Source organism: Budorcas taxicolor, chromosome 2 (assembly GCF_023091745.1).
Source record: "Budorcas taxicolor isolate Tak-1 chromosome 2, Takin1.1, whole genome shotgun sequence".
NCBI classification, from domain to species: Eukaryota; Metazoa; Chordata; class Mammalia; order Artiodactyla; family Bovidae; genus Budorcas; species Budorcas taxicolor.
In genome coordinates, this window is record NC_068911.1 from 70644759 (window position 1) to 70672673 (window position 27915).

The 27915-nt window shown below is 35.7% G+C and overlaps 2 protein-coding genes across 2 annotated transcripts in view; one reads left to right on the forward strand and one right to left on the reverse strand.

Moving 5' to 3' along the window:
• UBR3 (ubiquitin protein ligase E3 component n-recognin 3) overlaps nucleotides 1-27915 on the reverse strand; it is a 199405-nt gene that overhangs the window by 15504 nt on the left and 155986 nt on the right. Inside the window, exons 31-34 of the mRNA XM_052658353.1 lie at nucleotides 25544-25629; nucleotides 11146-11251; nucleotides 8896-8999; nucleotides 236-360 (exon numbers count right to left, since the gene is read on the reverse strand). Of these exons, the coding sequence (XP_052514313.1) occupies nucleotides 236-360; nucleotides 8896-8999; nucleotides 11146-11251; nucleotides 25544-25629 (421 nt within the window). The remainder of the gene's footprint in view (nucleotides 1-235; nucleotides 361-8895; nucleotides 9000-11145; nucleotides 11252-25543; nucleotides 25630-27915) is intronic.
• Nucleotides 21081-21454, forward strand: LOC128065218 (replication protein A 14 kDa subunit-like). The gene has a single exon (XM_052658366.1). The coding sequence runs from the start codon at nucleotides 21081-21083 to the stop codon at nucleotides 21444-21446; it is 366 nt and encodes a 121-aa protein (XP_052514326.1). The 3' UTR covers nucleotides 21447-21454.

Genomic DNA, 27915 nt, shown 5'->3' on the forward strand with positions numbered 1-27915 from the left:
AAAACAAAACTGTCCAGATACAAAAAGGGAAAGGCCAAGGTTTATAGATAGATATAAAAGACCTCATTGTGCAAGGAAAACATTTTTAACTGTTTTAGCCTGACGGTGCTCCATTTCCAATTAAAATACTGTTAACAATTTACTTTGCTTTTCAAACACCTGCTCATTCATTCATGCCACCAATTTAAATGAGTTCACCAAACTACTAAATGATAAATTCAGACAAGACACTAACCTTTTTGAGGGCTCCTGTGTGTTTCCAGGCTGACCTATCTTCCTCATTGCATTTAACAGCAAGTGCCACAAGACCTTGTGTGTACAGTAGGGTAAAAAGCACCTTCACAATGCAGGTGAAGTGGTCTATGAGAGAAGAGAAGATCATTATTTCTTTGACATCTAGACATCTTATACTCAAGATAACCTCACAAATACATGCCTTTCCTTGCATGTGTAACTGGCTGTTGTTCAACAATAAAATGTGGTATTATATTTGTGACCCAACAGACCTGAAATTACGGAATCAAATTTCCTTTATTCATCTACATAATATACAAAGAAGAGGCTTTTAGCACAGTGGGAAGTGTGTTCTGTTTCAACCTCAGAATAATGCGGTAATCTTGGCAAATCTCCTTACTGCACATTGTGTGCTTAATAACCAGGTCTGGGAGTCCGAGTGTCTAAAACCAACAATTTCCCTGCTTCCAATTTCTTATGAAGAACAGTACAATACAGAACTTCTAAAGTAAAAAAGAAAAGAAAAAAAACCCCAATATTTTAAGTACTCTGAATTTTAAAACAATGAAAACTGTTATAATGCAAAAATAGTGGTAACAATATGTAAAATGCCTGGCACACATTAGGTACTTAAAAAAATGGTAGCTTAACCATCATAATGAACATTTATATAAACCTAATAACATACAAAATTTCTTCAAATGTCTCCTTTCAATCTTCGTTAACAGTCTCAGCTGGACAACTGAGCTTCAAAAGATGTGCTTGTGATAACAAAGCTAATAATCACTCACATCTGAACTTGAATACATACAGACCCTTCAGTTATTCCTATTATACTACTCCTCTAGTAAATGGCTACTACCACTTAACCAGTTGTTAAATTAAGAAACTTGTAGACATCCTTGATACTTCCCTATGTCTTTCTCCCCACAGTAAAACAATCACCAAATCCCATCAATTCTTTCTAAATATCTTTCAAATGAGTCCCAACACCGTGGACCATGTGTCCATCATTTCTTGCCCAGACCTATTAATTTCAGCCTAAATAGTTGTGTCAGGGGTTCCTAAGACCACCTCGAGACTTGACGATTCACTAGGAAGACTCACAAGATACAGCAGACAGTCTTATGAGTTATTACAGCAAAAAATACAAAGGAAAAGAAAAAGGCATGTTGGGTGACGTTCAGAGGAAACTTTCAAGAGTCCTCTCCCTGCAGAGTCACACAGGACGTGTTCATCAATGTGCTGTGACAGTATGTCTGAAATAAAAGCCAGCAAATTCATTAAGAGGCTCTGCCCAAGATTTTTTCTGGGAGACGATCACACAGAGGTACCCACGGCCTGGCACATACCTCCCAGGAAGAAAACAAGTACGTTCATCGTAAACTACACTGTCTGTACAGTTTGGGCGTAGAGAACCAGTTTTATCAGTCGGATGATGGAAACCCTCCTGAAATCAAAGATCCCAGATACCAGTCAAGGGCTGACCTTGGAGGCAGGTCTTCCAAAGGATAGCAGTCAGGCCTTCTCTTTTATGAACTCTTTTCTGCACAGTAGTTTATCTGCATGACCTGCCCCCTGTAATTTTTTTTTTTTGTTTGTTTGTTATAGCAAGATGGATCTTTTAAAAAGAAGTATTCAGCATCCTTCCACTGGGTCTCTGTACAAATGAAAACATTCCCTCTTTGGAGCCCAGCTAACTCTTCAGTTAGTCAGATGACACCTTAAAATCATGCCCTAAGGAAGAATCTTGCCTGATTTTAAATTTGTGTGTGTTTCTGTGTATGTGTGCAGTGTGCCTGCACACATATGCATACATACACACACATGCTGTCTCTTACCAATATTGATGGGTTGGGGTGGGAACTGGATATAAGCTGAGCCCGTCAGAGTACCTATTTGGGATTTTTAAACTGGAGGTAGAGGGAAAGTGTAAAGATGTGAGTCTGGAAATATCAGGCATCATGTTCCTAGTCTATGGCAGAGACTGTCTAAGGCCAAAGTGAATGAAGCAGACCCACAGAGTTGGAAGGATAGATCCAAGATGGCAAGAACTCTGCCAGCATCTGAAGCCCTTGTTCTGATCACCCTTAGGATTCTAATTCCTATAGTATGGTTGAAAAGTGAAAGTGAAGTCGCTCAGTCGTGTCCAACTCTTTGCGGCCCTGTGGACTGTAGCCCACCAGGCTCCACTGTCCATGGGATTCTCCAGGCAAGAATACTGGAGTGGGTTGCCATTTCCTTCTCCAGGGGATCTTCCCAACCCAGGGATCGAACCCAGGTCTCCCGCATTGCAGGTAGATGCTTTAACTACCTGCAATGTATGTAAGGAAGTAGCAGCAGTATGTAAGGAAGTTGGCAGTATGGTTATGTGAGTCCATTCATGCCCTCTTTGTGCTTATAAGCTAGCTCTAAATGGATTTCTAAACACCCCAATACCTAGGTAGCTAACACATGCCAGGTTACAGACAATAAGGACTTCAGGTCTGGACAGTGAGAGAGACAGATGGCCATATGTATGTTCAGCGTGTGATGTGACCAATAGGAAGAGAACTGTCAACTGCCCAGTGTAACTAGACTGTAAGAAGTGATCCATCAGAGATGAAGCTAGAAATGTAACCTGTATGCTGAAGATTGGTTGTCAACTGAAGGCTACCTATCTGAATGCAACCTGCAGAGATGTTTATCTTGCTTTGTTTTTAGTTACTGACATTTAAACTTGGACACTTCTTGTCAAAGTCCAAATTTCCACTTATAGGAAGATCTGACAGTATTGGGCCCACATTCTTACATGCCGACGATTCTCTGGCGCTGAATAGTAACTGCCCTCTTTGGCCAAGCATACTTGCCACAGTCCCCAATCCCCAATTATATCAAACCAAAGACATCAATGTTAACAATGGATTTCGGCTATGAAGCCTAAATTGTTTAGGTTTAAATTCTGACTCTTCTGATCTTAGGCAAGTTAGTTAAACACTCTGCTTTTTCATCTGTTAAAGTAGGTGGGTAATAATACCTACTTTAAAGGGGTTAAGTGAAATGATGATTCAGCTTAAAATAGTGGATTGGCAATGGCAATAAGTAAATATCTGTTATTATTATTACTATGTTACTTGTTTCATATCTGTAAGTTTTTGATTTACAGAACTTAGACTGGGCAATGAAAAGTAATTTTAAGCAGTACAATGATAATATTAGATTTGAATTTTAAAATACTCACTGCTGCTTCTTAGGAGAAGGGCACTAAAAGAAGACTAGAGGCAAGAATACCTATTAGCAGATAGCAAAAGCACTCTAGCACACGTCAAATTAGAGGCCCTGATGAAAAGAATGGGCTGATGAAAAGAATGGGCTGAATTAGAGAAATATTTAAATGACAAAAATTATAGAATTTGGTAGAGCTTTTGAGGTAGAAAATGATAGTCTCTCATTCTACAAAGGGTAAATATCAACAGTAGTAGTATTGACTAAAATAGAAAATGGAGGAAGAGAGCAAGCATGGATGGGAAGAAGATGAATTAATGTTATATATGTTGAGTTTGAGGAATATGTAACATTATGTGTACAAGTGTACAAGTCTGCAGCTCACCGGGAAGCTGTAGACTGGCAGGAGATATTTGGAATCATCAAAAAATAGGAAAGAATAGTATCATCAAAATTTTAAAAACTCATAATGATTAAATGTTTTAATAGAAAGATAAAAATAACAGAATTTGTCTACTAAGCACAAACAAAATGATTTTAACCAGGAAGTCAAGTATACTGCCTAGAAACACTACTCATACATAGTTTCTTCTCATTATAAACTACAGAAATTAATTTTTAATTTAAAAGAAATGATGTACTTAAACAACAGCCACTTTCAGCATAATTTTAGCTTTTTGTTACAGCAAAGTACCATTTTTTAAGTTATTTTGTCTACCTTGATTATCATCATACCTAAAATATTTAAGCTGGCAGTTTAAAGTTACAGATTAAACTTAAATTATCACATTCACTCATTTATTTAAGAAATATTTATTTACTGAATACTTGCCATGTGTGAAATCAACATCTTTTAGAGACTCAGGAAAAAAACAAAGGAATCGCCCATTTGAGGTATATAGTAAGTCAACAGGTTATTATCTTCCAAAGTTAAAACAGAGAGCAAAGCCCTTCAAACATAATAACCAAAATTTAAAATGGAGGAAAAAAGAACTGGACATCTATTCTCAATGTCTTTTTTTTTAGAAAAACAAAAATCCACTATCAAACCACCTGACGGTAAACAAACGAAGATTGATATTAATTTAAAATGTGTTAGAAGCAAACAGAGTTTAAACAACAGTACATATTTTAAGTTTTATAGTGTTACTGCATGACAGGAAAAAGGGAAGGGGTTGGGGAAACAAGGCACTTTCAAGGGTTCAATAATTAAAGTTGACCCTACTGATCACATTGAGATAAGTTTGGTAAGGTAGAAATGTAAGCCTGAAGCTCTTTAAAAAGTGAATTTTTCCTTAGAATCACAAATGAAAATGAATTCTTTACTTAAATTGGTGTGAGACTTGAACTACTAAGTAGCTGCCACATCTATCTCATCACACTATTTCAGAAGATGAAGTCATCATTTTGTTATCAGCATGCAATTCATCACTTAAAAAAAAAATGGAAACATACAAGTATATTTTTTTTCTTTTGGCTACACCATGGTGTCCTAGTGTCCCACCAAGGAATCAAACCCATGCCTCCTGTAGTGGAAGCACGAGTTTCCTAACCATGGTCTCGCCAGGGAAGGCAATAAAGCAACTTTTTAAAATAGACATCACATGTAAATCTTTATCCATATTTCTGATTTTTTTCATCAAGATAAAGATCCTGAAACAGTAATATAGTTCAAAGAATACTGACATTAAGCTGAAATGACAGCTTGACTCTGGAATGATACAAAGAAAATATGAGTACATCAGATTTTCTTCAGTGGGTAAGGCAAAAATACACAAGAAATTTTTAAAAATCTGACAACTAAATATTTAATGAGTATGCACTCTATCCAACGATATTTGCGCTGTGTTTTGCAAAAGTAATCCAGGGAATCTATATCCTCCTGGAAAGGTACAGTTATTCAACTAACACCCATTTATCTACTGGCTTGCCTATAAGTACCAGGCTTAGGGTAGGTGATAAACAAAAAGACAAAGAGGACTGCGATGTTTGCAAAAGTTTCTTTCCATAAACTGTTTTAGAGTTAAGGTGATACCAAATGCTCCAAGCTTCTTTACAAGGTAGAGTATATATAAAATAATAAAACACAAATGTGAAAAACCATAGAAGTAATAAACACAACGTAATGAAGACAGTATCAGACACTTATTCTTTTCCTAAAATTATCATGAATATTTTTGGTAAAGAAAATTATACTCTTCCATAAAGCATTTTGCACATATCCATGAAAATATCAAATCTTCTTAGTCTTCCATTTTATGATCTGAGTTACTAATGTGCTCTGATCCTCTTCAAAATGTCTAGTCTACAACAAAAAACAATTTGTGATGTGGTTTTCCTTGTGATAAGCTTCAGCCTATTTTCCCTCTGACGAGTAATGAACACAAACAGCTTAATAAGACTCTCCTTGCCTTAATCAACACAGAACTGGGAAAAGATCCCACATCCATCTAACAATGAATAAGGCAGTTAATGCTGCTCCCTTGGGTATACTTCAGGGCAATTGAGGTTTAGGTTTAATAAACTGCCAACGTTACTAAAGAACATTATACAGAAGTGATCACAATTTAAGATAAAAAGATTTCAACTAAAGCAACAGCTTTCTTCAATTTCAAGAGAAAATAAGCAATTTACCAGAAAATCAGATAACTGGATATTCAACACCTTCATTCCACATTATTGAGTACATTATGCATCAGGTAGGCACAAGGGACACACAAAACGGTGCCAGTCCTGGAGGAACTGATAGTCTCGAGAGAGTAATATTAAAGAAAACCTACTATTATGACAAAGAGACAAGTACTGAAATAGAACTATGAACAAGCTATTTGAGAAAGGGGAAAAGGGACAGCCAAGAAAATGGCTTCCCAGTAAAGGAGCACCAGGTGTTATCAAGTGCATAAGGGAGAAATGGCAAACATTTAAATATGCTCAAAACCTGCTCAAAAAAAAAAAAAAACTCTGAATTATATCCACATACAGCCTCTATTCTCTCCCCACATTCACTCTTGATAACTCTCTACTCACTATTGCTGTTCTCTTATCTCCCTCTCATTTCTCATCCCATTAAAATCTGTATCTGATTCTACAACTACTCAAAAGCAATTTTCTTACTGCCATTCCTTATTACAGAACTATTTATTTGCTTTATGACCAAGAGTTCTGAGGAGAATTTATAAATAACTCAGTTTTAGCGGTCAAGATTCATTTGAAAATATGGTAGGAGCTATGGAACTTCTCATAAAAAAAGTACATATACATAGAAAATTTTTTCACATTATTTAAAGAGATTCATGAATTCCTTGAAGGCCACTGTGCTGTGCTTAGTCACTCAGTCGTGTCTGACTCTTTGCAACTCCATGGACTGTAGCCCACCAGGCTCCTCTGCCCATGGGGATTCTCGAGGCAAGAATACTGGAGTGGGTTGCCATTTCCTCCTCCAGGGGATCTTCCCAACCCAGGGATCAACCCAGGTCTCCCACATCACAGGTGGACTCTTTACAACCTGAGCCACCAGGGAAGCCCACTAGGCCAGCAGGGAGTTCCAAATTAAGCTCTTTTAATAATGTAAGGAAGGATGTGGAAAAACAAAAGCCCCAACAGTCTTTGTCTTGAATCCATTCAAAAAACACTTCTTAAACATTCTAGGCCACCAAAGCTATTTTGATACATTTGAAATGAGGAAAAGGGACATTTCAAAAACAGTGAAATTACCTGAAAGAAATCTTTATTTCTGTGTGCAAGCTATAGATTAACTGCTTAAAAATAATGTCAAGTATGTTTTTAAGGTATGTATAGCAACGATAAAGTTGCCTCTTCAGTACAGTAAGTTCAAGGAATATGGAAGTAGAAAAATCATGTGAATGTGATATTCTGAGTCACTATGGAAGTCTGTGATCAAAACAAAAAGCTACCTTAATAATCTTTACTAGAATGGTTTCCAGGAAGTCTAGAAACACAACTAATTTCAGCACTCCAATAAACATTCTCCAATACTCTGGAGTTCAAAATACTTTCCTAATATGAGGTAGAATTAGTCTTCAATCAAGTATAGAGATTCTATTTAATCAAATATTAGCCTATTTTAATAAAAATTAATTTTCAACTCTACTTGTCTAGGGTAAAAGCATTCTAAACTTACAAGGAGTTTTTTCATATTTTCAATAATTGTGCACATCACCTAATGGTGAGTGTTTTATTTAAATGTATGTTCTTTCCAATGAACGCCTAAACCACAGATTAAAATGCCTTGGTTTGAAGAAGCTACCAAAGATTGCTGGGGTCATATCATCAGGACACAAGCCAACTAAAAACCAAACACAAGTGTTTAAACAGTTATTATTCTACACAAGAACTAAAAGATATCTCTAAATGTCTTTTGTCATTTGCTAAAATTCAGTAGTTCATAATAATTACAAAAAACAAAAAAGCAATCACCTTTGGAGGATGCTAAGAAAGGAAAAAAAAACCTACTTATTTTTCTGAAAACTGGTAAACAAATCTAGCATTTAAACTGGTTTTCCTGCCCAGAAATAAACCCACATGTATATGGTCAATTAACTTATGACAAAGGAGGCAAGAATATAAGACTGGGGAAAAACAGCTTCTTTTAACAAACAGTGCTAGGAAAACTGAACAGCTACATGCCAAAGTATTAAAGTGGACCACCTTCTCAGACCATATACAAAAATAAACTTGAAAATGGATTAAAGATTTAAATGTAAGACCTGAAACCATAAAACTTCTAGAAGAAAATGAAGGCAAGTACACTCTTTGATATCACTCTTAGCGACTTTTTTTTGGATATGTCTTTTTGGGCAAGGGAAACAAAAGCAAAAATAAATACAACTCCATCAAACTAAAAAGCTTTTGCACAGCAAGGAAATTACCAATAAAACAAAAAAGGTAGCCTACTGAATGAAAGAAGATATTTGCAAATAATATATCCAGAAAGGTTTAATATCTGAAATATATTAAAAACTCTAGAACTCATGCAACTAGGGAGCAATAATTATGAATGCTATCAATATCATACTAGTAAAAATTAATATGTAAAAATTAACAGTATGATATTAACACTAATTAAAAATAATCGGTCATCACATTTTTAATAACTCTATGATACTCGTATATCAAAATATCTATGCATGTAGATAGGTAAAGACATTAAAGCTGACAGTTTGCTCTATTTTTCACATTTTTGTACTATCATTTTAATCTCTTAAAGATTTTCAGTGACTCCCCCATATCTTTACCTAAATATTGACTAAAGAGCTAAAAACAGACCCACAAGGGAAAAAAATTCTTTATTTCACTCTCATCTTTAGAAATACATGATTCAATGCTATTTATCTCAGAACATTTCCATCAGACTGAACGTTATATTTATGCCTGTAATTTTTAGAATACTCATTATATATGCAATATAATCTAAGAATGTAAATTGTAAAGACATACCTTTGTGTAAGGGTTGAGGCATCATTAAGATCTGGATGAGCAAAAGGGATATAACATCATGATAAAGAACTGGAACCTCAGGCTGTTGTTCCTCATTTCCCAGTCTAAAAGAAAAATGCATAATCACTTTAGACAGTATTGTATTTTCTAACTCACTGTATATTTCACATATATGTGTATGGAACACAAACCAAACTTTCGTAAGCAACTAAGAAATCTCAAAAGAAAAAGTTAGGACCACATTTTTGCCTAAAAATATAATATTCTAGGCTCACATATTTCTTTGATTCTGCCTAATAGGAAAAAATTACCTAGAAACTTTATTAGGTCTTACTAACTTAAACAACTGGGACACATTAACTTGACTGTGAATTTTTCTGATCTCTCAGATTACAGAAATCAAACAAAGTATTAAATGGAATTGAAGAGAATTAGCTTCACTACAAATGGGGTGGCACTTAGTATACTTGCTATCACCAACTTCATATTAAAGAATAAATATTTGCATTACAAAAAAAATCTGTTCACAAACAAGTTACATTGAAAAGGCATGGTTAATATCCCTTGTTAAAAGTTGTTTCAACTTTAGGACTAATATAAAATTCAAAGAAAATCTTTTAACATTTTCAAAGTTTAAAAAAGATATAATAACCAAAGAAGAACTTAAAATATACTATTAAAGACAAAACAGTAAACCGAAGTGTTGGAGAAGACTCTTGAGAGTCCCTTGGACTGCAAGGAGATCCAACCAGTCCATTCTGAAGGAGATCGGCCCTGGGATTTCTTTGGAGGGACTGATGCTGAAGCTGAAACTCCAGTACTTTGGCCACCTCATGCGAAGAGTTGACTCATTGGAAAAGACTCTGATGCTGGGAGGGATTGGGGGCAGGAGGAAAAGGGGACAGAGGATGAGATGGCTGGATGGCATCACCGACTCGATGGACGTGAGTCTGAGTGAACTCCGGGAGTTGGTGATGGACAGGGAGGCCTGGCATGCTGCGATTCATGGGGTCACAAAGAGTCGGACACGACTGAGCGACTGAACTGAACTGAACTGAAGGTATGTATAGTACCATAAAACACACAGAATATATTATAGAGTAGCTCTTTTCATTCTAAAAGAATTAAAACTCCTTTAGAAACTTAAATATTTTGATCACAGGTTTAATTTTTCATGTCAGAGAACAAAAGTAAATCTTAAGCGTTCAGAATCAGCTAAATTCTGAAGCTACATTTCAGACTAGATTTGGGATAAATAAAAACCGAAATCTTTTATAAGGCTTCATCATTCAACAAAACAGCGATTACTTAATTGTTGGCCAGGCATTGGATACATGTGAGTAAACCATCCCTGCTTCTATGATGCTTATGGAACTGCCAAAGGAAGACAGCTCTTTGAATATCTCCATTCTCTACAAATATCTCTTTAATACTTGTCTTTCTCTCCAAAGATAAAACTTCCATTAATGCTATGAATCCTATTATTGTCTCTTAAGTCTCCCTGGTATCTCTTCTTTACAAGCCCAAAGTTCTTGAGAAGAAAAAAATTTAGGAGTCACCACTTCCTCACCTATTATTCAAATTCCCTCAGAAATGGTTTACCACTGATTACACAAGTGGTAACATAAAGTACAGATTCTGTATTTCTGTAAATTAGGAGTAAAATAAATTAGGCATATCACTTCAAAAATTTTACTGAAGTGGGAATTTGGTTGTCATGTGTTATTTTTAACAAGCAGATTCTAAAACTAGTGTGTTTCTAGCTAATAAATCATAAAGCAGGTTTTTGTGGGGTTTTTTTTAAACCACTATTCTGTAGCACCTAATGAAGGCAAGACTGATCATAGGTTTCAAACATCATCAGGCGAAAAGCTGTGGGGAACTTTACAATGAAGGAATAAGTCTAAGGTTACTTGAACCCTTTGATCAATTATGACATGAAAAGAACAACCAGCCCTCGTGTGCCTCTGAATGTTTTATCTATATAAAAACCAATGAAATTCTTCAAAAGATTTTCTCACTTAGTAGGAATTTTTATGCAAATTTAACAGAAAGTATAATAGTGTAAATAGTAATAATAATAAATAGTATATAAATGGTATAAAAGTATAATAAACTGTTTTCAATTTTTATCATGTATTTTTGTCTCATAAGGAAAATTCACATATTAAAAAGAACTTTAATCTTATTTTTATACTTAATCATTTTCAAAAAAGTTTTGACTGAATTTAATCTTTCAATAATACTTACTGCGAACTCATCTCTCCTAGTAACTGTGTGAGCTTTCTCCAAGGATTATACTCAGAATCAATGCTGTAAAGTCGCATATGCAAGGCTAATACATGGAACAGCTGATCTAAATAAATTGAAGGAAAAGTAATTAGAAAGTTCACACAATTTGTCCAGAACAATATTCAGGCAAAATTTCTAGTAATTTTTAAAGAAATGTTTCCTTTCCTTATAATTCACCAAGTATAAGTACCAACAACTTCATGCTCTCTTTTAAGGTAAACTCTGACGAGTTCCCTGATTGTTCAGTTGGTAAAAAATCCACCTGCAATGCAGGAGACCCTGGTTCGATTTCTGGGTCAGGAAGATCCCCTGGAGAAGGGATAGGCTACCCACTCTAGTATTCTTGGGCTTCCCTTGTGGCTCAGCTGGTAAAGAATCCTCCTGCAATGCAAGGGACTTGGGTTCGATCCCTGGGTTGGGAAGATCCCCTGGAGAAAGGAAAGGCTACACATTCCAGTATTCTGGCCTGGAGAACTCCATGGACTGTATAGTCTATATGGTCACAAAGAGCCAGACACAACTTTCACTGAGATACATATCCAAATAAATTCAGCACTTGGACTGTTCTTTTATGCTCAGTCTTAATACAGAAGTGGTTTGTTTTCCTCATCTTCTGTCAGAGATCTATCTTTCCTTGGCTTTATGCCTTGATCTTGGTAACCTGCAGTTTTCACTGTTGTGATCTCCTAACCAAAATTCACTATTATCTTCAATACCCTTCTCTGAGTAATATGGAGAATAACATCCATATAAACCACTGTTAGGTGAAGTTCTTCCTTTACCTAATTTTTTTCTCCTAAATATTCTTTAGATTTAATTGTGATTTCATCTTTAGACTCAACACGAAGAAAAAAATAATGGAAATGAGAATATTATTTAGAAAAACTATTCTGCTATTTTCATTTCTTCTGACAAATCTATGACAGATACCATGACAATAATCTACCAGTCTCAACTTTTGACAAAATTCTGCTACAACATTTAGAAAAAGAATTGTTTAAAATTTTTAAATTATTTGGGAAAAAAATTTAAAATTTTGCTTTCATATCACATGTCCTTTTTCTGGTATAAATGACAAGGACTGGACTAAATTACTCTCTTAAATACTCAAAATATTTGAATTAAAATAAATCAACAGTCCCTTTCTAGAAAGTCAGATAATACTTTTTGACATATGATTAGAATTAATTCCTAAAGCCAGAAACAAAAAAGCCAAATGACATAAACATATTGTTGTCACTTACTCTCTGAATTAAAATACTCAAAACTAAACAACATTTTGTATCTCTGAGCAAGTGACTTAGAAATTAGCTACACTTTAGAATAACTTGAGATCCATCCATGTAAGTATTAGTAATATTAGTGGTGGTAGTAGTTTGAAGAAATCATCTGTAAGACATGAGAGCTATAAGATGAACAAAATAAACGTTCCACCCTGTGGGGCACTGTAGTAGAAACGGGAGGTGGGGGAGGAGCTGAACCTAACACTGTACCTACAATTGTTTCAATCTAATCTCTGTATAACGAACAGAAGAGTTTAAACACCTTATTCTTATTCATCTTCTGCCTATAGGTCAATGTATAGTCTAAATCTCCTCTTAAAATTTCTTCATCCTATTAATGATTAAGACTAGCTGAGTATTTATTAGTGCCAAGCACTATTTAAATCACCTACATAGATTTGTCCCAATTTATTTTCACAAAAACTGTAAGGTAGATAATACAGTTATCCCCTATTTTGAGACAAGTTTCCCAAATTTTCAGTTTTTCTAGTAACCTGGTTCCATCAGTAACAATAAGAACAAGAGACATTTTCAGCAGTGAAATAATATGATAAAGATACACTGCTTATTCTCATTTTATTTCAACTCAATTTTACATAAGATTTTTATGAAGTATATATATAAGTCATCATTTTTTTAAAAAGTGTCTAAAACCAAGTGTTTTAAAAAAAAAATCCTCTAGCTGCCAAGTGGGGAGTTTGGCATTCTTATATAAGTTTTTAAGTGAATAAAAGGTCTCCTTTTAATATCTCTTTTCAAGACAAAAATCAATTAACTTGAAGCTTTGATTTAATCAAAAACATAGACATGGCAGTTTTACTAACCTGTTTTACACTGAAACCATGGCCAGCATAAAAGTAATGTTGCAAATGTCTAATTTCCTAGACTTTATCATAATTAAAGAAATACAAATGTTAGAAGAAAACTTCTCATTTTCTTATATTCCCTTATTCTACAGATAAGGAAGTAGGCCCAGAGAAAGGAAGTACCTTGCCATGTCACCCTAAATATTTATTAGCAAAGCTAAGAACAGAATTCAAGATTCCTGATGACAGTGACAGTCACTCAGTCGTGTGACTTTGCCACGCATGGAATAGCCCGCCAGGCTCCTCTCTTCATGGGACTTGTAGCCTGATAGGCTCCTCTGTCCAGTGGGATTCCCCACTGGAGTGGGTTCCCATTCCCTTCTTCAGGGGATCTTCCCAACACAGGGATCAAACCAGGGTTTCCCACATTCTCAGCAGATTCTTTATCATATGAGCTACCAGGGAATCCGACTTCAAGATTTCCTATTTCTTAGTTTTTTCTACCACTTCAGTTCTCCTTGAGGTTTTAATGATTACTTTGTGGGCAAAGTAATGTCTCAGCATTTTAATATGCTATCTAGGTTGGTCATAACCAAGGAGTAAGCGTCTTTTAATTTCATGGCTGCAATCACCATCTGCAGTGATTTTGGAGCCCCCAAAAATAAAGTCTGACACTGTTTCCACTGTTTCCCCATCTATTTCCCATGAAGTGATGGGACTGGATGCCATGATCTTCATTTTCTGAATGTTGAGCTTTAAGCCAACATTTTCACTCTCCTCTTTTACTTTCATCAAGAGGCTTTTTAGTTCCTCTTCACTTTCTGCCATAAGGGTGCTGTCATCTGCATATCTGAGGTGATTGTTATTTCTCCCAACAATCTTGATTCCAGCTTGTGCTTCTTCCAGCCTAGTCAAGGCTATGGTTTTTCCAGTGGTCATGTATGGATGTGACAGTTGGACTGTAAAGAAAGCTGAGCACCGAAGAATTGATGCTTTTGAACTGTGGTGCTGGAGAAGACTCTTGCGAGTCCCTTGGACTGCAAGGAGATCCAACCTGTCCATCCTAAAGGAGACCAGTCCTGGGTGTTCACTGGAAGGACTGATGCTGAGGCTGAAACTCCAATACTATGGCCACCTCATGCAAATAGCTGACTCATTGGAAAAGACCCTGATGCTGGGAGGGATTGAGGGCAGGAGGAGAAGGGGATGACAAAGGATGAGATGGCTGGATGGCATCACCAACTCGATGCACATGAGTTTGGGTGAACTCCAGGAGCTGGTGATGGACAGGGAAGCCTGGTATGCTGTGATTCATGGGGTCGCAAAGTGTCGGACATGACTGAGCGACTGAACTGAAGTTAACTGTGATTTCAATAAACAGGCAACACCGTCCAGCAGGACTAAGGAAGTCCTAGATTTGAATTCAAGCTCTGTACTGGCCATGTGTCCTTGGGCAAATTATCCTAGTTCTATTATCTGTAAACTGAGGATAAGTCCAACTCTCTGGGCTGTTTTATGTGATGAGTAATTATAGTAGGAACACATATCTGTAGTGTGCAGACAGTGTGCTTAAATACATGTACATACACATATGGTTTCTATGGATAAATTCCAAATAATAAATTTAATATTTATAAACTTGAGATAATACAGCCAAAATTAGAGATTACAACTACATAAGAAACATTAGATCTCCACATAAAAATACCACTCTACACAAATATTAACATATATTTTTAACCTTCATCTCTCTCCTCCCCTGAACTTTTGGTACTATGCTTCTTTGGTTCTTGCCCAGCTTCTTCTCAGTCACCTATAAGTGTTCTTTCTCTGCTGAGCCCTAAAAGGTGGCATTCTCCATAAGAAAGGAAAAGGATCTCTTCTTAGCCTTCTTTCCCTCTCATTCTCCATATACTACTTCATTTAAGCTCAACTTCCACTTCTACCTGCAAGTTTACAATTCACAGATCTCTGTAGCACTTCCGATGTTTGACAGGCACCACAAAAATCTATATATGCAAAACTAAACTGATTATATAGCCCAGCCTAGCTCTGATATTCATTTCCTCTTACAATTCCATTTGAGTGAATGACATCACTGCCCATGCAAACATCCAAGGAAAAACTTGGCCTATTGGTTTAATTACTAAACCAATTAATCCTATTGGTTCTGCCTCCTATGACCCATCCTCTTTTACTCCACTCTACCCCCTGTATCATTTCTCAAGCAGATAACGAAGTCCTCATTTAGCTTTAAGTCTTTTGTTTCAACCACTTCCAATTCCTATTCCTATAGCAATAAACCTATTCATATTGTCTCATAATTGGTTGGTGAACCACTGAACGAAGAGTCATAGAAAGCCCTTAAAAGTCACTGAAAGAGAGATAAGCCCTAATTCTTCTTCAGGTTTATTACTTAAACTTCTTTCCTCCCTTCCTTTAGCAAGTATTCCCCCGCGTGTCCTCGCAAGGTGTCCTCTCAGCTGAGAATGGCATCTCCTGTTCTCCAAGCAAACCTGCTTCATCTTTCCAGAGGCGGTTCAAGCGCTCCTTTGCAAAGTCTTCCCTAATACCTACCTCAGACAGATGTGATCGTCCCTTGCTTTAAGCATTCTCTACACTTGAATTACCTCTATTTTAGCACTTCTAATACAGCCTTGTAATTATTTTTTCACATTTTCCTCTCCTACTAGACAGTGAAATTTTCCTAAAAAAGATAACTACTTCTTTTCCTCTTTGTACTTCCCAGGCTAGCACAGTGTTTGACATTTAACAGGATTTTTTAAGTACACTGAATATTTCACGAATTTGTCAATAATCTTTGTTTTTAAAAATCACACAATATAAGCATAATATTCATGATGGACTTATGCTCTTCCTTTTCTGCTGTAATGACACACTGACTTACTAACCAAGAGGAGGCCAATTCACCAGCCCTAATTTCACCTCCTCAAAGAAGTGACCTCTCAACTCTGACTACTAAAGCAGTGGTTGACTTACTTGCTCCCACTAGTTCCTTCCCAATGCTGGTTGCTGTGACAACTCACCTGGGAAAATGAACTCTATTTTCTCCAACACCTAATCAAATTCTTTACAACTGGGACAAGTCTAAGGTATTGAAATGTATTTAATCACAAGAGAAACATATCATTACTAAAACAGGAAACACCACTGAAAGACTAGTTTGTCCTTGGAAAAAACCAAAGACTAATTATAAGAACTCTCAGCTGGAACAAAAGGTAAGATTTAGCAATCTGTTCTATCTTTAAAAATTATAATACCAAAAAATCTACAAATTAAAAATGTAACTCCAACTTTACTGTAAAATTAGACCTTCACATGTATGGCTAAGAATACCACACATATACACAAGACACCATAAACAATTTTTATGACTTGAGAAGTATCCAGTTAAGGAAACTGAACACAAAGAGCTCAGCACCAGCCTGGAAATTCTGTGTGTTTGTCAGTTATTTCTAAACACCTGAGAATTCTAAACTGGCAGATTATTTCTTAGTATAACTCACACTAGTCATGAAGACAGTTCAGTTCAGTCACTCAGTCATGTCCATTTCTTTGCAACCCCATGGACTGCAGCATGCCAGGCCACCCAGTCCATCACCAACTCCCAGAGTTTACTCAAACTCATGTCCATTGAGTCGGTGGTGCCATCCAACCATCTTATCCCCTGTAGTCCCCTTCCTCTCCCACCTTCAATCTTTGCAAGCGTCAGGGTCTTTTCAAATGAGTCAGCTCTTCACATCAGGTGGCCAAAGTAATGGAGTTTCAGCTTCAGCATCAGTCCTTCCAGTGAATATTCAGGACTGATTTCCTTTAGCATTAACTGGCTGGATCTCCTTGCAGTCCAAGGGACTCTCAAGAGTCTTCTCCAACACCACATTTCAAAAGCACCAATTCTTCAGCACTCAGCATTCCTTATAGTCCCATCTCTCACATCCATACAACTGGGACAAGTCTAAGATATTGAAATGTATTTAATCACAAGAGAAACATATCATTACTAAAACAGGAAACACAGTGAAAGACTAGTTTGTCCTTGGAAAAAACCAAAGACTTAATTATAAGAACTCTAAGCTGGAACAAAGGTAAGAAAACTACTGGAAAAACCGTAGCTTTGACTAGACGGACCTTTGTTGGCAAAGTAATGTCTCTGCTTTTTAATATGCTGCCTAGGTTGGACATAAATTTTCTTCCAAGGAACAAGCATCTTTTAATTTCATGGCTGCAGTCACCATCTGCAGTGATTTTGGAGCCTCCCAAAATAAAGTCCCAGCTCTTGTCTCAATGATGAAGTGTTGACTTCCAAATTTTTAAAATTAAAATCAAGATAAGAACAATGTATTTAATACCTAGAAGGGGGGGCATGTCTGCAAAAGACTAGTCAAGTGCAGTAGTGAGAAGGCCTTTGACTGTGTGGATCACAATAAACTGTAGAAAATTCTGAAAGAGATGGGAATACCAGATCACCTGACCTGCCTCTTGAGAAACCTATATGAGGTCAGGAAGCAACAGCTAGAACTGGACATGGAACAACAGACTGGTTCCAAATAGGAAAAGGAGTACATCAAGGCTGTATATTGTCACCCTGCTTATTTAACTTCTATGCAGAATGCATCATGAGAAATGCTGGGCTGGAGGAAGCACAGGCTGGAATCAAGATTGCTGGGAGAAATATCAATAACCTCAGATATGCAGATGACACCACCCTTATGGCATAATGTGAAGAAGAACTAAAGAGCCTCTTGATGAAAGTGAAAGAAGAGAGTGAAAAAGTTGGCTTCAAGCTCAACATTCAGAAAACGAAGACCATGGCATCCAGTCCCATCACTTTATGGGAAACAGATGGGGAAACAGTGGAAACAGTGACTTTATTTCTGGGGGCTCCAAAATCACTGAAGATGGTGATTGCAGCCATGAAATTAAAAGACGCTTACTTCTTGGAAGGAAAGTTATGGCCAACCTAGACAGCATATTGAAAAGCAGACATTTACTTTGTCAACCAAAGGTCCGTCTAGTCAAGACTATGGTTTTTCCACTGATCGTGTATGGATGTGAGAGTTGGACTATAAAGAACACTGAGCACCGAAGAATTGATGCTTTTGAACTGTGGTGTTGGAGAAGACTCTTGAGTCCCTTGGACTACAAAGAGATCTAACCAGTCCATCCTAAAGGAAATCAGTCCTGAACATTCACTGGAAGGACTGATGCTGAAGCTGAAACTCCAATATTTTGGCCACCTGATGCTAAGAGCTGACTCATTTGAAAAGACCCTGATGCTGGGAAAGATTGAGAGCAGGAGGAGAACGGGATGACAGAGAATGAGATGGGTGGATGGCATCACCGACTCAATGGACCTGGGTTTGGGTGAACTCCGGGAGTTGGTGATGGACAGGGAGGCCTGGGGTGCTGCAGTTGGTGGGGTTGCAAAGATTCAGACACGACTGAGTGACTGAACCGAACTGAATAAAAAAAATTTCAACTAGCCAAATAACTCTAAATTACCATGAAAAACTAAATCTCAGTTTCTCTGTAACTGAATAATCAAAGTGAAGAAGTGGTTCTGACCCATTTATCCTGGGGTGAATATAATTGGTGTTGGTATATGCCTCATACAAGAGTCAGATTTCCTTGGTTCCTTTACACAGTCCTAAGAAATTACCCGTGGAAAGATGGAGAGAACTTGCAGGAGAGGTCTGGGAATGACTGTAAGACGAAGATCTGTAGCTCTGTAGAAACAGGCAATTCATGCCACTGAGTAACAGGAGCTGACTAAGCTTTTCCCGCCCCACCACTCACCAATTCAGGCAAGGCAGACAGGGAATAAAGTATCAGTTACGTTAGGAATTTTAAGGATTGAGAAAAAAATCAATAATAATAAAATTATATATATGAGTGTATGTATTATACACACACACATATATAAAATACTTTAGCTCACGTAGCTAATAACATTTGCTATTTAATACCATCTGTCATTAATCATGACAGATATGGTAGATGGTCAGCACAAGTATCATAATCATCATTTCCACCACAAGGTAAAAAGTCAGGCAAGTTTCCTGAAGCCCAACAGATAACAAATAGGACTAGAATTCAGATCTTCTAATTCCAATCCAGTGTTCCTTCCAACACTGTATTCTATGTTGCTTCTTTCCAACCCCACCTCTTTATTTTCTATCTATGTTGCTCCTAGTTAGTAAAGGGATATACTTACAAGCTAAAGTATATGAGCTTTGCTTTAATTATCCCTTGTGAAAATTCAAAAATACCAAAAGAAAAGGCTATGTTTAGTACTTCCCACTTTTCATGCTGGGTTCTTCTCCTGCAGTTACTATGCCTCCAAAACTCCCAGGCACATTATGCCATTGTTTCTGGTTACCTCAAGCATCACAGTATTAGTTTCATGGAATTTTCTTCTCCTACCCTCAGGTTTAAGTGACCAGCCTCCCCCTTCACCTTTACAGCATGGCATAGGACAATATGAAGAGGTGCACAATTCTGACTCCACACATAGGTAGTCCTACGAAGGGTAAAGAAAAAGGTCAGTTCTTAGGACTCCTAATCTCTTCCTTACCAAAGAAGACATACTCCATGAATCCACGTCTAATTTAAGCATCCCATTTCAAGCTGACGGACAGGGGAGAGGGTTCTAATTGCACTGCTGAAGAGGAACTGCCCTGCCATAATCCAAGCAAGATCTTAGGACTCCTATGGCCTGATAGTGGAAATGAGTGGTACTTAGTTCCTGAAATAACCATTAACACAGAAAGGCCTAGCTACCTGTGCCACAAAGTACAGGACCTGCAGAAAGACTTTGAAGAATAGGTGAAATCACTCTAAGGCTCTTAGCTCAAAATCTTAAACTACAAAATCTTAAACCTCAAAATCTTAAACCTCAAAATCTCTAACCCAGGCCTCCCCACATTAACAATGTATTTAGTTTTCAGTAAAGTTGTATCAGTCTTTGGGAATAAAACCCATTTTCTCCTTCTAACCACCCCCCCTCCCCTTTTAACAGGCCAAGAGAATAAATGAGGTGCTTAAAAAAGACTAGGCTGAAAATTAACTTTCACCTTGCTTGCAGTCTCCTTAACCACCCCCACCCCCAATTTGATAGTGGTAGTACTGCAGTAGTAGAAACAGTAGTGTTGAGATTTATAGTCTATGGTACAACTAGGTTCTTACAACAGTTCTCTGGTTGGATACTATGAAGAACAGAATCCATGGGATTAAATGAGGTTGCCATTAAACTATCTGCCTACTCATGAAGAATGGATTCTGAAGGCAATTTCTACATTTTTACATTCATTTATGCATTTTGACCATTATAATAATGTGGTGGCCAAATTTTCTTCTTGTTACAAGGTAACAAAAAAGAACAGAACAAAAGTTGTGATTCAACCTATTTGTAGAATTCACAGTTTTTCAACCTGAAAAAGACCTTACTAAGCCATAGATATCACGATTTTACCACTGCTAAAAAATGAGACTACTGAATAGCAATTTTGTGACAGTATTTAAAAATATCCTTATAGAGTGTTACTACAGGGTGAAATTAACATCAAAATAATTTTCTTTAACTCTGAATTCACCAAAAATTTATCTTTGAGCAACTATTTTGAGCTGCATGGACACTGTCTAAGCTGGATTCCTTTCTAGGAATAACAAACACAGGGGGCAGTCCCCCACGGTATGCATCATTTCTTAAAAAGATTATATATTATGTAAAAATTAAGTTAAAGCTCCTCAAATGAAAATGTCAGGCCTGCCTTGAGTTGCAATCATGGTGGATGTGATGGAGTTGCCCAAGGCGCGAATCAACGCCAGCATGCTAGCTCAGTTCATCGACCAGCCGGTCTGCTTCGTAGAGAGGCTGGAGAAGATTCATCCCACTGGGAAAATGTTTATTCTTTCAGATGATGAAGGAAAAAATGGAACTACTGAGTTGATGGAGCCTCTTGATGAAGGAATCTCTGGAATCATGGAAGTAGCTGGAAGAGTAACGGCCAAGGCAACCATTATGTGTGCATCTTATGTCCAGTTTAGAGAAGATAATCATCCTTTTGATCCTGGACTTTACAATGAGGCTGTGAAGATTACCCATGAGTTCCCTCAGATTTTTCCTTTGGGAGTTGTGCAGTATGGTTGAACTATTTTGATTATTGCCTGTGAGCTACACTGAAGACTATTAAAGGAGGCCCCTGATATTTGAAGGAGCAATTCCTGTGATTTCTAATATTTAATTTGTTCTCTTAATTTCATTTACCTAACTTTATTAGATATTCCAGTGTGCCATTTTTTACAGAACTGGCTTACTGGCAGTTCTCACCTAAGTTCTCATAAAGAATAATTTCTCTGGCCTATCGGACATGACTGAGCGACTGAACTGAACTGAACTGAACTGATGGTCAGATTAAATGCACGAAAAAAAAAATTTGGTTGAACTCAGTTTTCTGCTCTATTAATACAAGCTTATGTGCTGTTGGTCAAAAAAAAAAAAAAAGAAAAGGTCAAAGCAAGGGTTTGCCTTACGCTTTCTTGACTGAAGTTTAATTTTTATTTCTACTAAATCATGAAATTCATTTGTGATATGAACTGCAGCTTAAACTACAGTAATAAGCAGAAAGCTAAGACCCAAAGATATGGAAAATGTTGAACTACAAAAATTATCTAAAGATAATTTTTTTAAATTATCCAATATTAATAATTTATCAATGATGCTGCTTCCTCCCACCCCCCACCACAGTCACTGTTCCAACAATTTCTACTTGAGAAATACACTAAGAATATCATGGGAAAAAAGCATTGAAAGCCTGTGAACTTCACTGGAATCTATGGAGTCTCATGTCTCTTTTCAAATCACTTGAATGAATAAATTAACCCAGTAACTTTAATAAAACATTATTCTTAATAAGAAAGTTATACCTTCAATTTTACATCTGCTTGCTAACCAAATTTGTGGTACTTATCTGTATATATACTAATTTGTAACAAAAACTCCAAATTCACTTATTTTTAAAAATCTTGTTCAGAAACACCAAAAGCTTCACTGATTTTACAAGCTAGATATGATCCCAAACCTCCAAATTTTCTAGAACTTTTTCCATACTCTATTTTAGAACTTAACACTTTATATCTTACATTATCTAGAACCAGTCTTATCTGCTGAATACAAGGCCCTTAATGCCTGAGCTTCCAGTGGATAAAGAGGAGGTCCAGAGTTCTGACCCAAGAATCAGGAGCAGAGCTGTATGTGCGAGCTGATCCAGATGGATCAAGCGGGAAGAAGTAAGAGGGAACCAGCCAGCAAACTGGTGAAAAATAAAGGAGAACCAACTGGTATCCAAAGAAGGAACAAGGATTTGAGAAAATGTCTAAAGGAGTGGTCCAAAACAAAAATAAGATTCAGAGTGAAAGGCTGGCAAAGATAAGCAAGTTAACAGGACAGACAGCATGGCAGAGCCTGAAAAGAGCCCAAGGCAACAGCGTGCAGTAACAGTGTGCAGTGACTAAGCGCATGGATGGATGTTTGTAAGGGTACTGCATCCTTTGGGACACTTAAGGGTAAGAGGTATGTCTTACATAATTGAATTTAATGTCAGAGAGCTGAGTTCAACTGCAAGCTTTGACATTTTCCGCTGTATGACTTGGCAATGCAATCACTCTGAAGTTCAGTCTCCTTTTCTATGAAAAAGAGATAACATCTATTTCACATGATCATTCTAAAGACAATAATTTCTGTGAAAGTACTTTATAAACTTTAAAACTACAAATGTAAAGTATTACTAAAATACCATAGTATATTGCTATGTGAATTAATAATGCTCATCTTTTACTGCGGAAAATTTCCCAGATACATATTTAGGAACCTTTACTCTGACTGGGTACTGGTCACTTTTGCTCAGTACTAAAAAAACTTATTTGAATATGAAAGTGCTGAAAGCATTATTCCAAGACTATTTGATTTTTCAGTATAAATTTGGCTGATAATATTTTCTGCTTTCATTGTTATTAATAGAACAATCTTCTTCTCCACCTACCCCCACTGTGTGTGGGGGGTGTGTGTGTGTGTGTGTGTGTGTGTGTGTGTGTGTGTCTCCATTCATAATTATCTCTCAGTGTGTTAGTTGTTTATTCATGTCCAACTCTTTGCAACCCTATGGACTGTAATCTGCCAGGCTCCTCTGTCCATGGGTTTCTCCAGCAAGAATACTGGAGTGGGTAGCCAGTCCCTTCCCCAGGGGATTGTCCTGACCCATGAATTGAACCCAGGTCTCCCACACTGCAGGCAAGATTCTTTACCATCTGAGTCACCAGGGAAGCCCAATTATATATCAGGCATTACACAAACCATTCCACATAAAATTTATTAAATGTTTTTTTGACTAAACTTAAATTTCATCAGGAATTTGTGATGGAACATTATTCCAAAAGTGTAACTTTCCTTATCATTCGCTTAATTAGTGGAGTATTTTCTCTTTCACCAAAATATTATGAAAAAAAGACAAGACTTTTTAAAATAATATATTTAAGAGGGAAACTAATGAATGGGATAGAAACTAATGAATGGGAAAAGGAAAATATCGACTTGTGAGCAGACTCCAGAGAAAAGAGAATTTTTATTTACTAATACCCTTAGAGAACTACTGGGAAGATGAAAAAATGAGATATTTGATTTAATATTTCATAGGAATCTATGAAACACCATCAATACGTTCTTGTGTTAAATTAGGTTTGAGTTAGGCTTGAGTAAATCATAAATACATTAAGTTTATATACTTGCAATATAGTGGGATTTTATAGAACATATAACTTTCTGCACATATGATTCACAGAGCTGCTTTTACAAATAAATAGGATAAGTAACGCATAAGTAGCTGCACAATAAAAAGTCAGATGAAAACTAAAATCAAAACCATCATGTTGTACAACTTAAATACATAAATTGTTTTGTCAGTCATATATTAATAAAGCTGGGAGGGAAGCTAACACAATTGATAAGGAAAAGAAGAAAACTAAAAACAGTATTAACTTATATTTAGGATAAGCTTCATCATGGCTGCTTCTATACTGTCACACTGAAATTTCATATTCACTAAATTAGAAAACAAAAAGAACAAAAGCCTGGAAACAGCTATCAACTTAATAATTCAAAGTAAAATTGACGGTGATAATTGAAGCGGATGCTGTTAAGACTTTTACTACTAATTTTAGCATTCTGGATAAATTCACCATTTACAAGCCTCTGTATAAATTTAAGTACCTCAGGGGAAAAAAAAGTAGATTTTGAACATAAAACTAAAATTCCTTTACTAAACACTTTCTAATATAACAGTTTCTGAACTATTACATCAACCAATACTAAACAACAAATTAACAAGAAAGAATAAAAGTGAAATTATAGTTTCTACCAATTGAAACAGACTAGAAGCTAGTACTCCGATTTATTAACAGTTTCCCCTATAAAACATATTAAATCACTAGGTGTAAGTAGTGTTTAAGTGCCTACATCAAGGGGTTAATAAAGATTACATACTTAGTAAACAATAATTTTCAAAACCTTAAATTTCTAAGTACAAAGTGATAACACAAAAATCTAATACAACTAGTAAGAATTTCAAAATTAACTTGGTTTAACACAAGTTATTCTCTTTTTATTAGAAATTGCAAGGTATTTTTGATCAGTCCTTTGCTTTGAAATAATTCTAAAATTACATATATATCTTTCTAAAATAATACACAAATTTTTAAAAAAATATTGATTTTAAATAATTACTAGTATTTTAACATATTCATAAATAAGAGCAAACATCTACCATTTTAATATATTTGTATACATCAAAATACAGTACAAATCTGTTTACTGAATAATAGCAGCTATAATCCATAGGCGACACAAATTGTCTTTATAAAAAGTTTTTCTTAAGTCCACACAACATAAAAATTCTTTAAAGGAATTTAAGTTTGAGGACAATCTATAGTTGAGAAGAATACACTTTTAATTTTGAACCAATGTAATTCTGATTAATTACATTTACTTACTGAGTAATCACAGTATAGAAAGAGCTAAATATTCATGATTCTTTTAAGTACATGATTAATGATTTAAAGCATAGAATCACTATTAAAAGTGATTATACAAAACATAAAAAGAATCTGAAAATACACTAAAAGACCACTTTGCCTGCATGTGCTTTCATGACATAATTAGAATTTTTTTTAAAGTTAGCACTGCTTAATACTTACTTAAACAGGACCTTTTACCAGCTGTACTTGCGCCACCTGAACATAAATTCCCTCCTCGATGAATTAATTCAAGTTCCAAGTTGGTTCTGTAAGCAAAGCATTAAAATGCATCTCGGTCATTAGGTTAAAGCAATACTTTTGTTTTATTGGCATGTCTGAATTAACCTAAATAAAGTTCTTCAACTTTTTTATTTGCAAAATTATGGTTTATGCAGTATCAGTAACAATCATATTTTTTCTGATACTTAGAAATAAAAAAGGGGAACAGTTTATCTACCCTTACTCATATGTTCATATTTATACCTGCAAAACTGCACATGTCACAGTGTAATTGTTGCAAAATCCCAGCTGTTGGCAAATACTAAAAACTATGCCTTAAGGAAAAAAACTGCAACACGTTTCAAAAACCTGCATATGAATCTGATGAAAGAATCTGTACTCTGTCAGCCACTGATTAGGTGGTTACTGGCATATAAAACACAAGGGCACACCAATTTTTTCTATCAGAGAAATGGTTATCATTCATTGGAGCCTAGATGGCATATAGAAACCAATATTAAGAAACAAAATCACTAACATCAAAGTGGATATGAACAACACATATAATTAACAGCAGTTTCTTTTATAGACTTCTAAAATTATAGTTTTATTAAAATATATAACTATTGACACTGCTAAACATAGTATTGTTCATATAGATCTGGAATTACAATATATTCAGCAACTATTAGCTTAAAGAATAGCAATAATTAGTAGATTGACATTTCAAAAATCAAACTGATGCAGAATCTAAAGATTTACTCAAAAGCAGTAACAGTAAAATAGCCAATTAATTTTGATAATAAATGAAAATTGAGTGATTGTGTGTATTTTTACTTCAACGTTATTAACAAACTTAAACACACCTTTACTTTCCACAACTAAAACTGAATAAATGAAGTTTATATCCAAGATATGTATATGACACTAATAGTGAAATATCCTTTATCTTAAAAAAAAAAAAAAAAGCAACATTTCAAGCTTACTCTTTACAAGTAAATTCAGGAAAGAATAATACCCAGTTTTATTTAAAACAAAACATTTTGAGATGGTTTTGGCTGTATCTTGAACATAGAATGTTTCGAAACATTATTTTCATGTATTTACTTATAAATGCAAACTGTTAAAAATATTAATATTTCTAAATCTGTATATTTGCCACCCATTTCTAAAGAAATGCTTTAATCCTTTTTACTCAGGGGGGAGAAAAAGCAATTTAACATTGATAATGTTCCTGCTCAGAGCTCCATCTGGTTGCTGCTGATAAGGGCATCTGTGTGACAAGGGAATTTTCCACCCTTCAGGCGATTTGCATTGCTCACTGAACTTCTAAAAACCTACCAGCAAGGAAGCAGGGACAAGGATTTCATATTAGTGGACAGAAAGCGAGCGGAGACCAGCATGTGTTCCTTCATCAAGGGAATATAAATGAGATCAATACATTTTGTTTTCACAAATCTTCAGTTGCCTAATCTGTAGAAAAAAATTAATGGCTATATTCTCTTATAAAAACTAAGATTTCCTAGTTAGTACTTTTAACAGAGCTAACCAGAAACACAATTAATTCTTACAAATGAAACTCAGAACCAGAATGTCAACTTTTATTTCAGCATAATTTGCAAAAGTATTCATTAAAAAATAAGTACAAGAACAAGTCTATTTATTGTGCCATCAAATAAGATATTTGAAAGGATGATAAACATGTTACCAGAAATTTGATTTTTAAGGGATACTTGAAAGAAAACTGCCAAATGTAATTAGTTAACTTCAGATTATGGTTGTAAGATCTCCTGTACAACATTTCTTCCGAGTTAAAAAAAAAAAAAACAACTACCTATCTAAAGGGTTAGTATAGTATCTAGAATTTTAAAAAATCACTATGTCAGAAGCCCTATCAATCAGCTTTTCCTTATCTAATTTATAACAAAATTGGCCCCTTAAGTCTTGCTAGACAAAAGAACGCACAAATGTGTCATGTCCCCATGTCTGCCCTTCCCTCACTGTTGAAAATCAAAACAGTATTCTGTCTCTGCCGTCCTGAATGGATGATATAAAAATAAAGATGTATTGGAAGCAGAAGTTTTTCAAGCTTTTTTGCTCCTGGAGAGAAGCAGACACAACTTTCTATATTTCCTAACACAAACACGTTCAAATTAGTTTGGAAGGGAGAAAAAAAAAAAAGAGAGAATCTCTGTATTTAAAAGAAAAATGAGAAAGACTGCTTAAAGCCTATCATGATGGCCACCTAGACATACCCATATAAAAACTCCAACTATGCTCCAGTTTTTTTTTTGCTTCTCCAAGTATGCTTTCCCTTTTACCCCGTTTTTGGC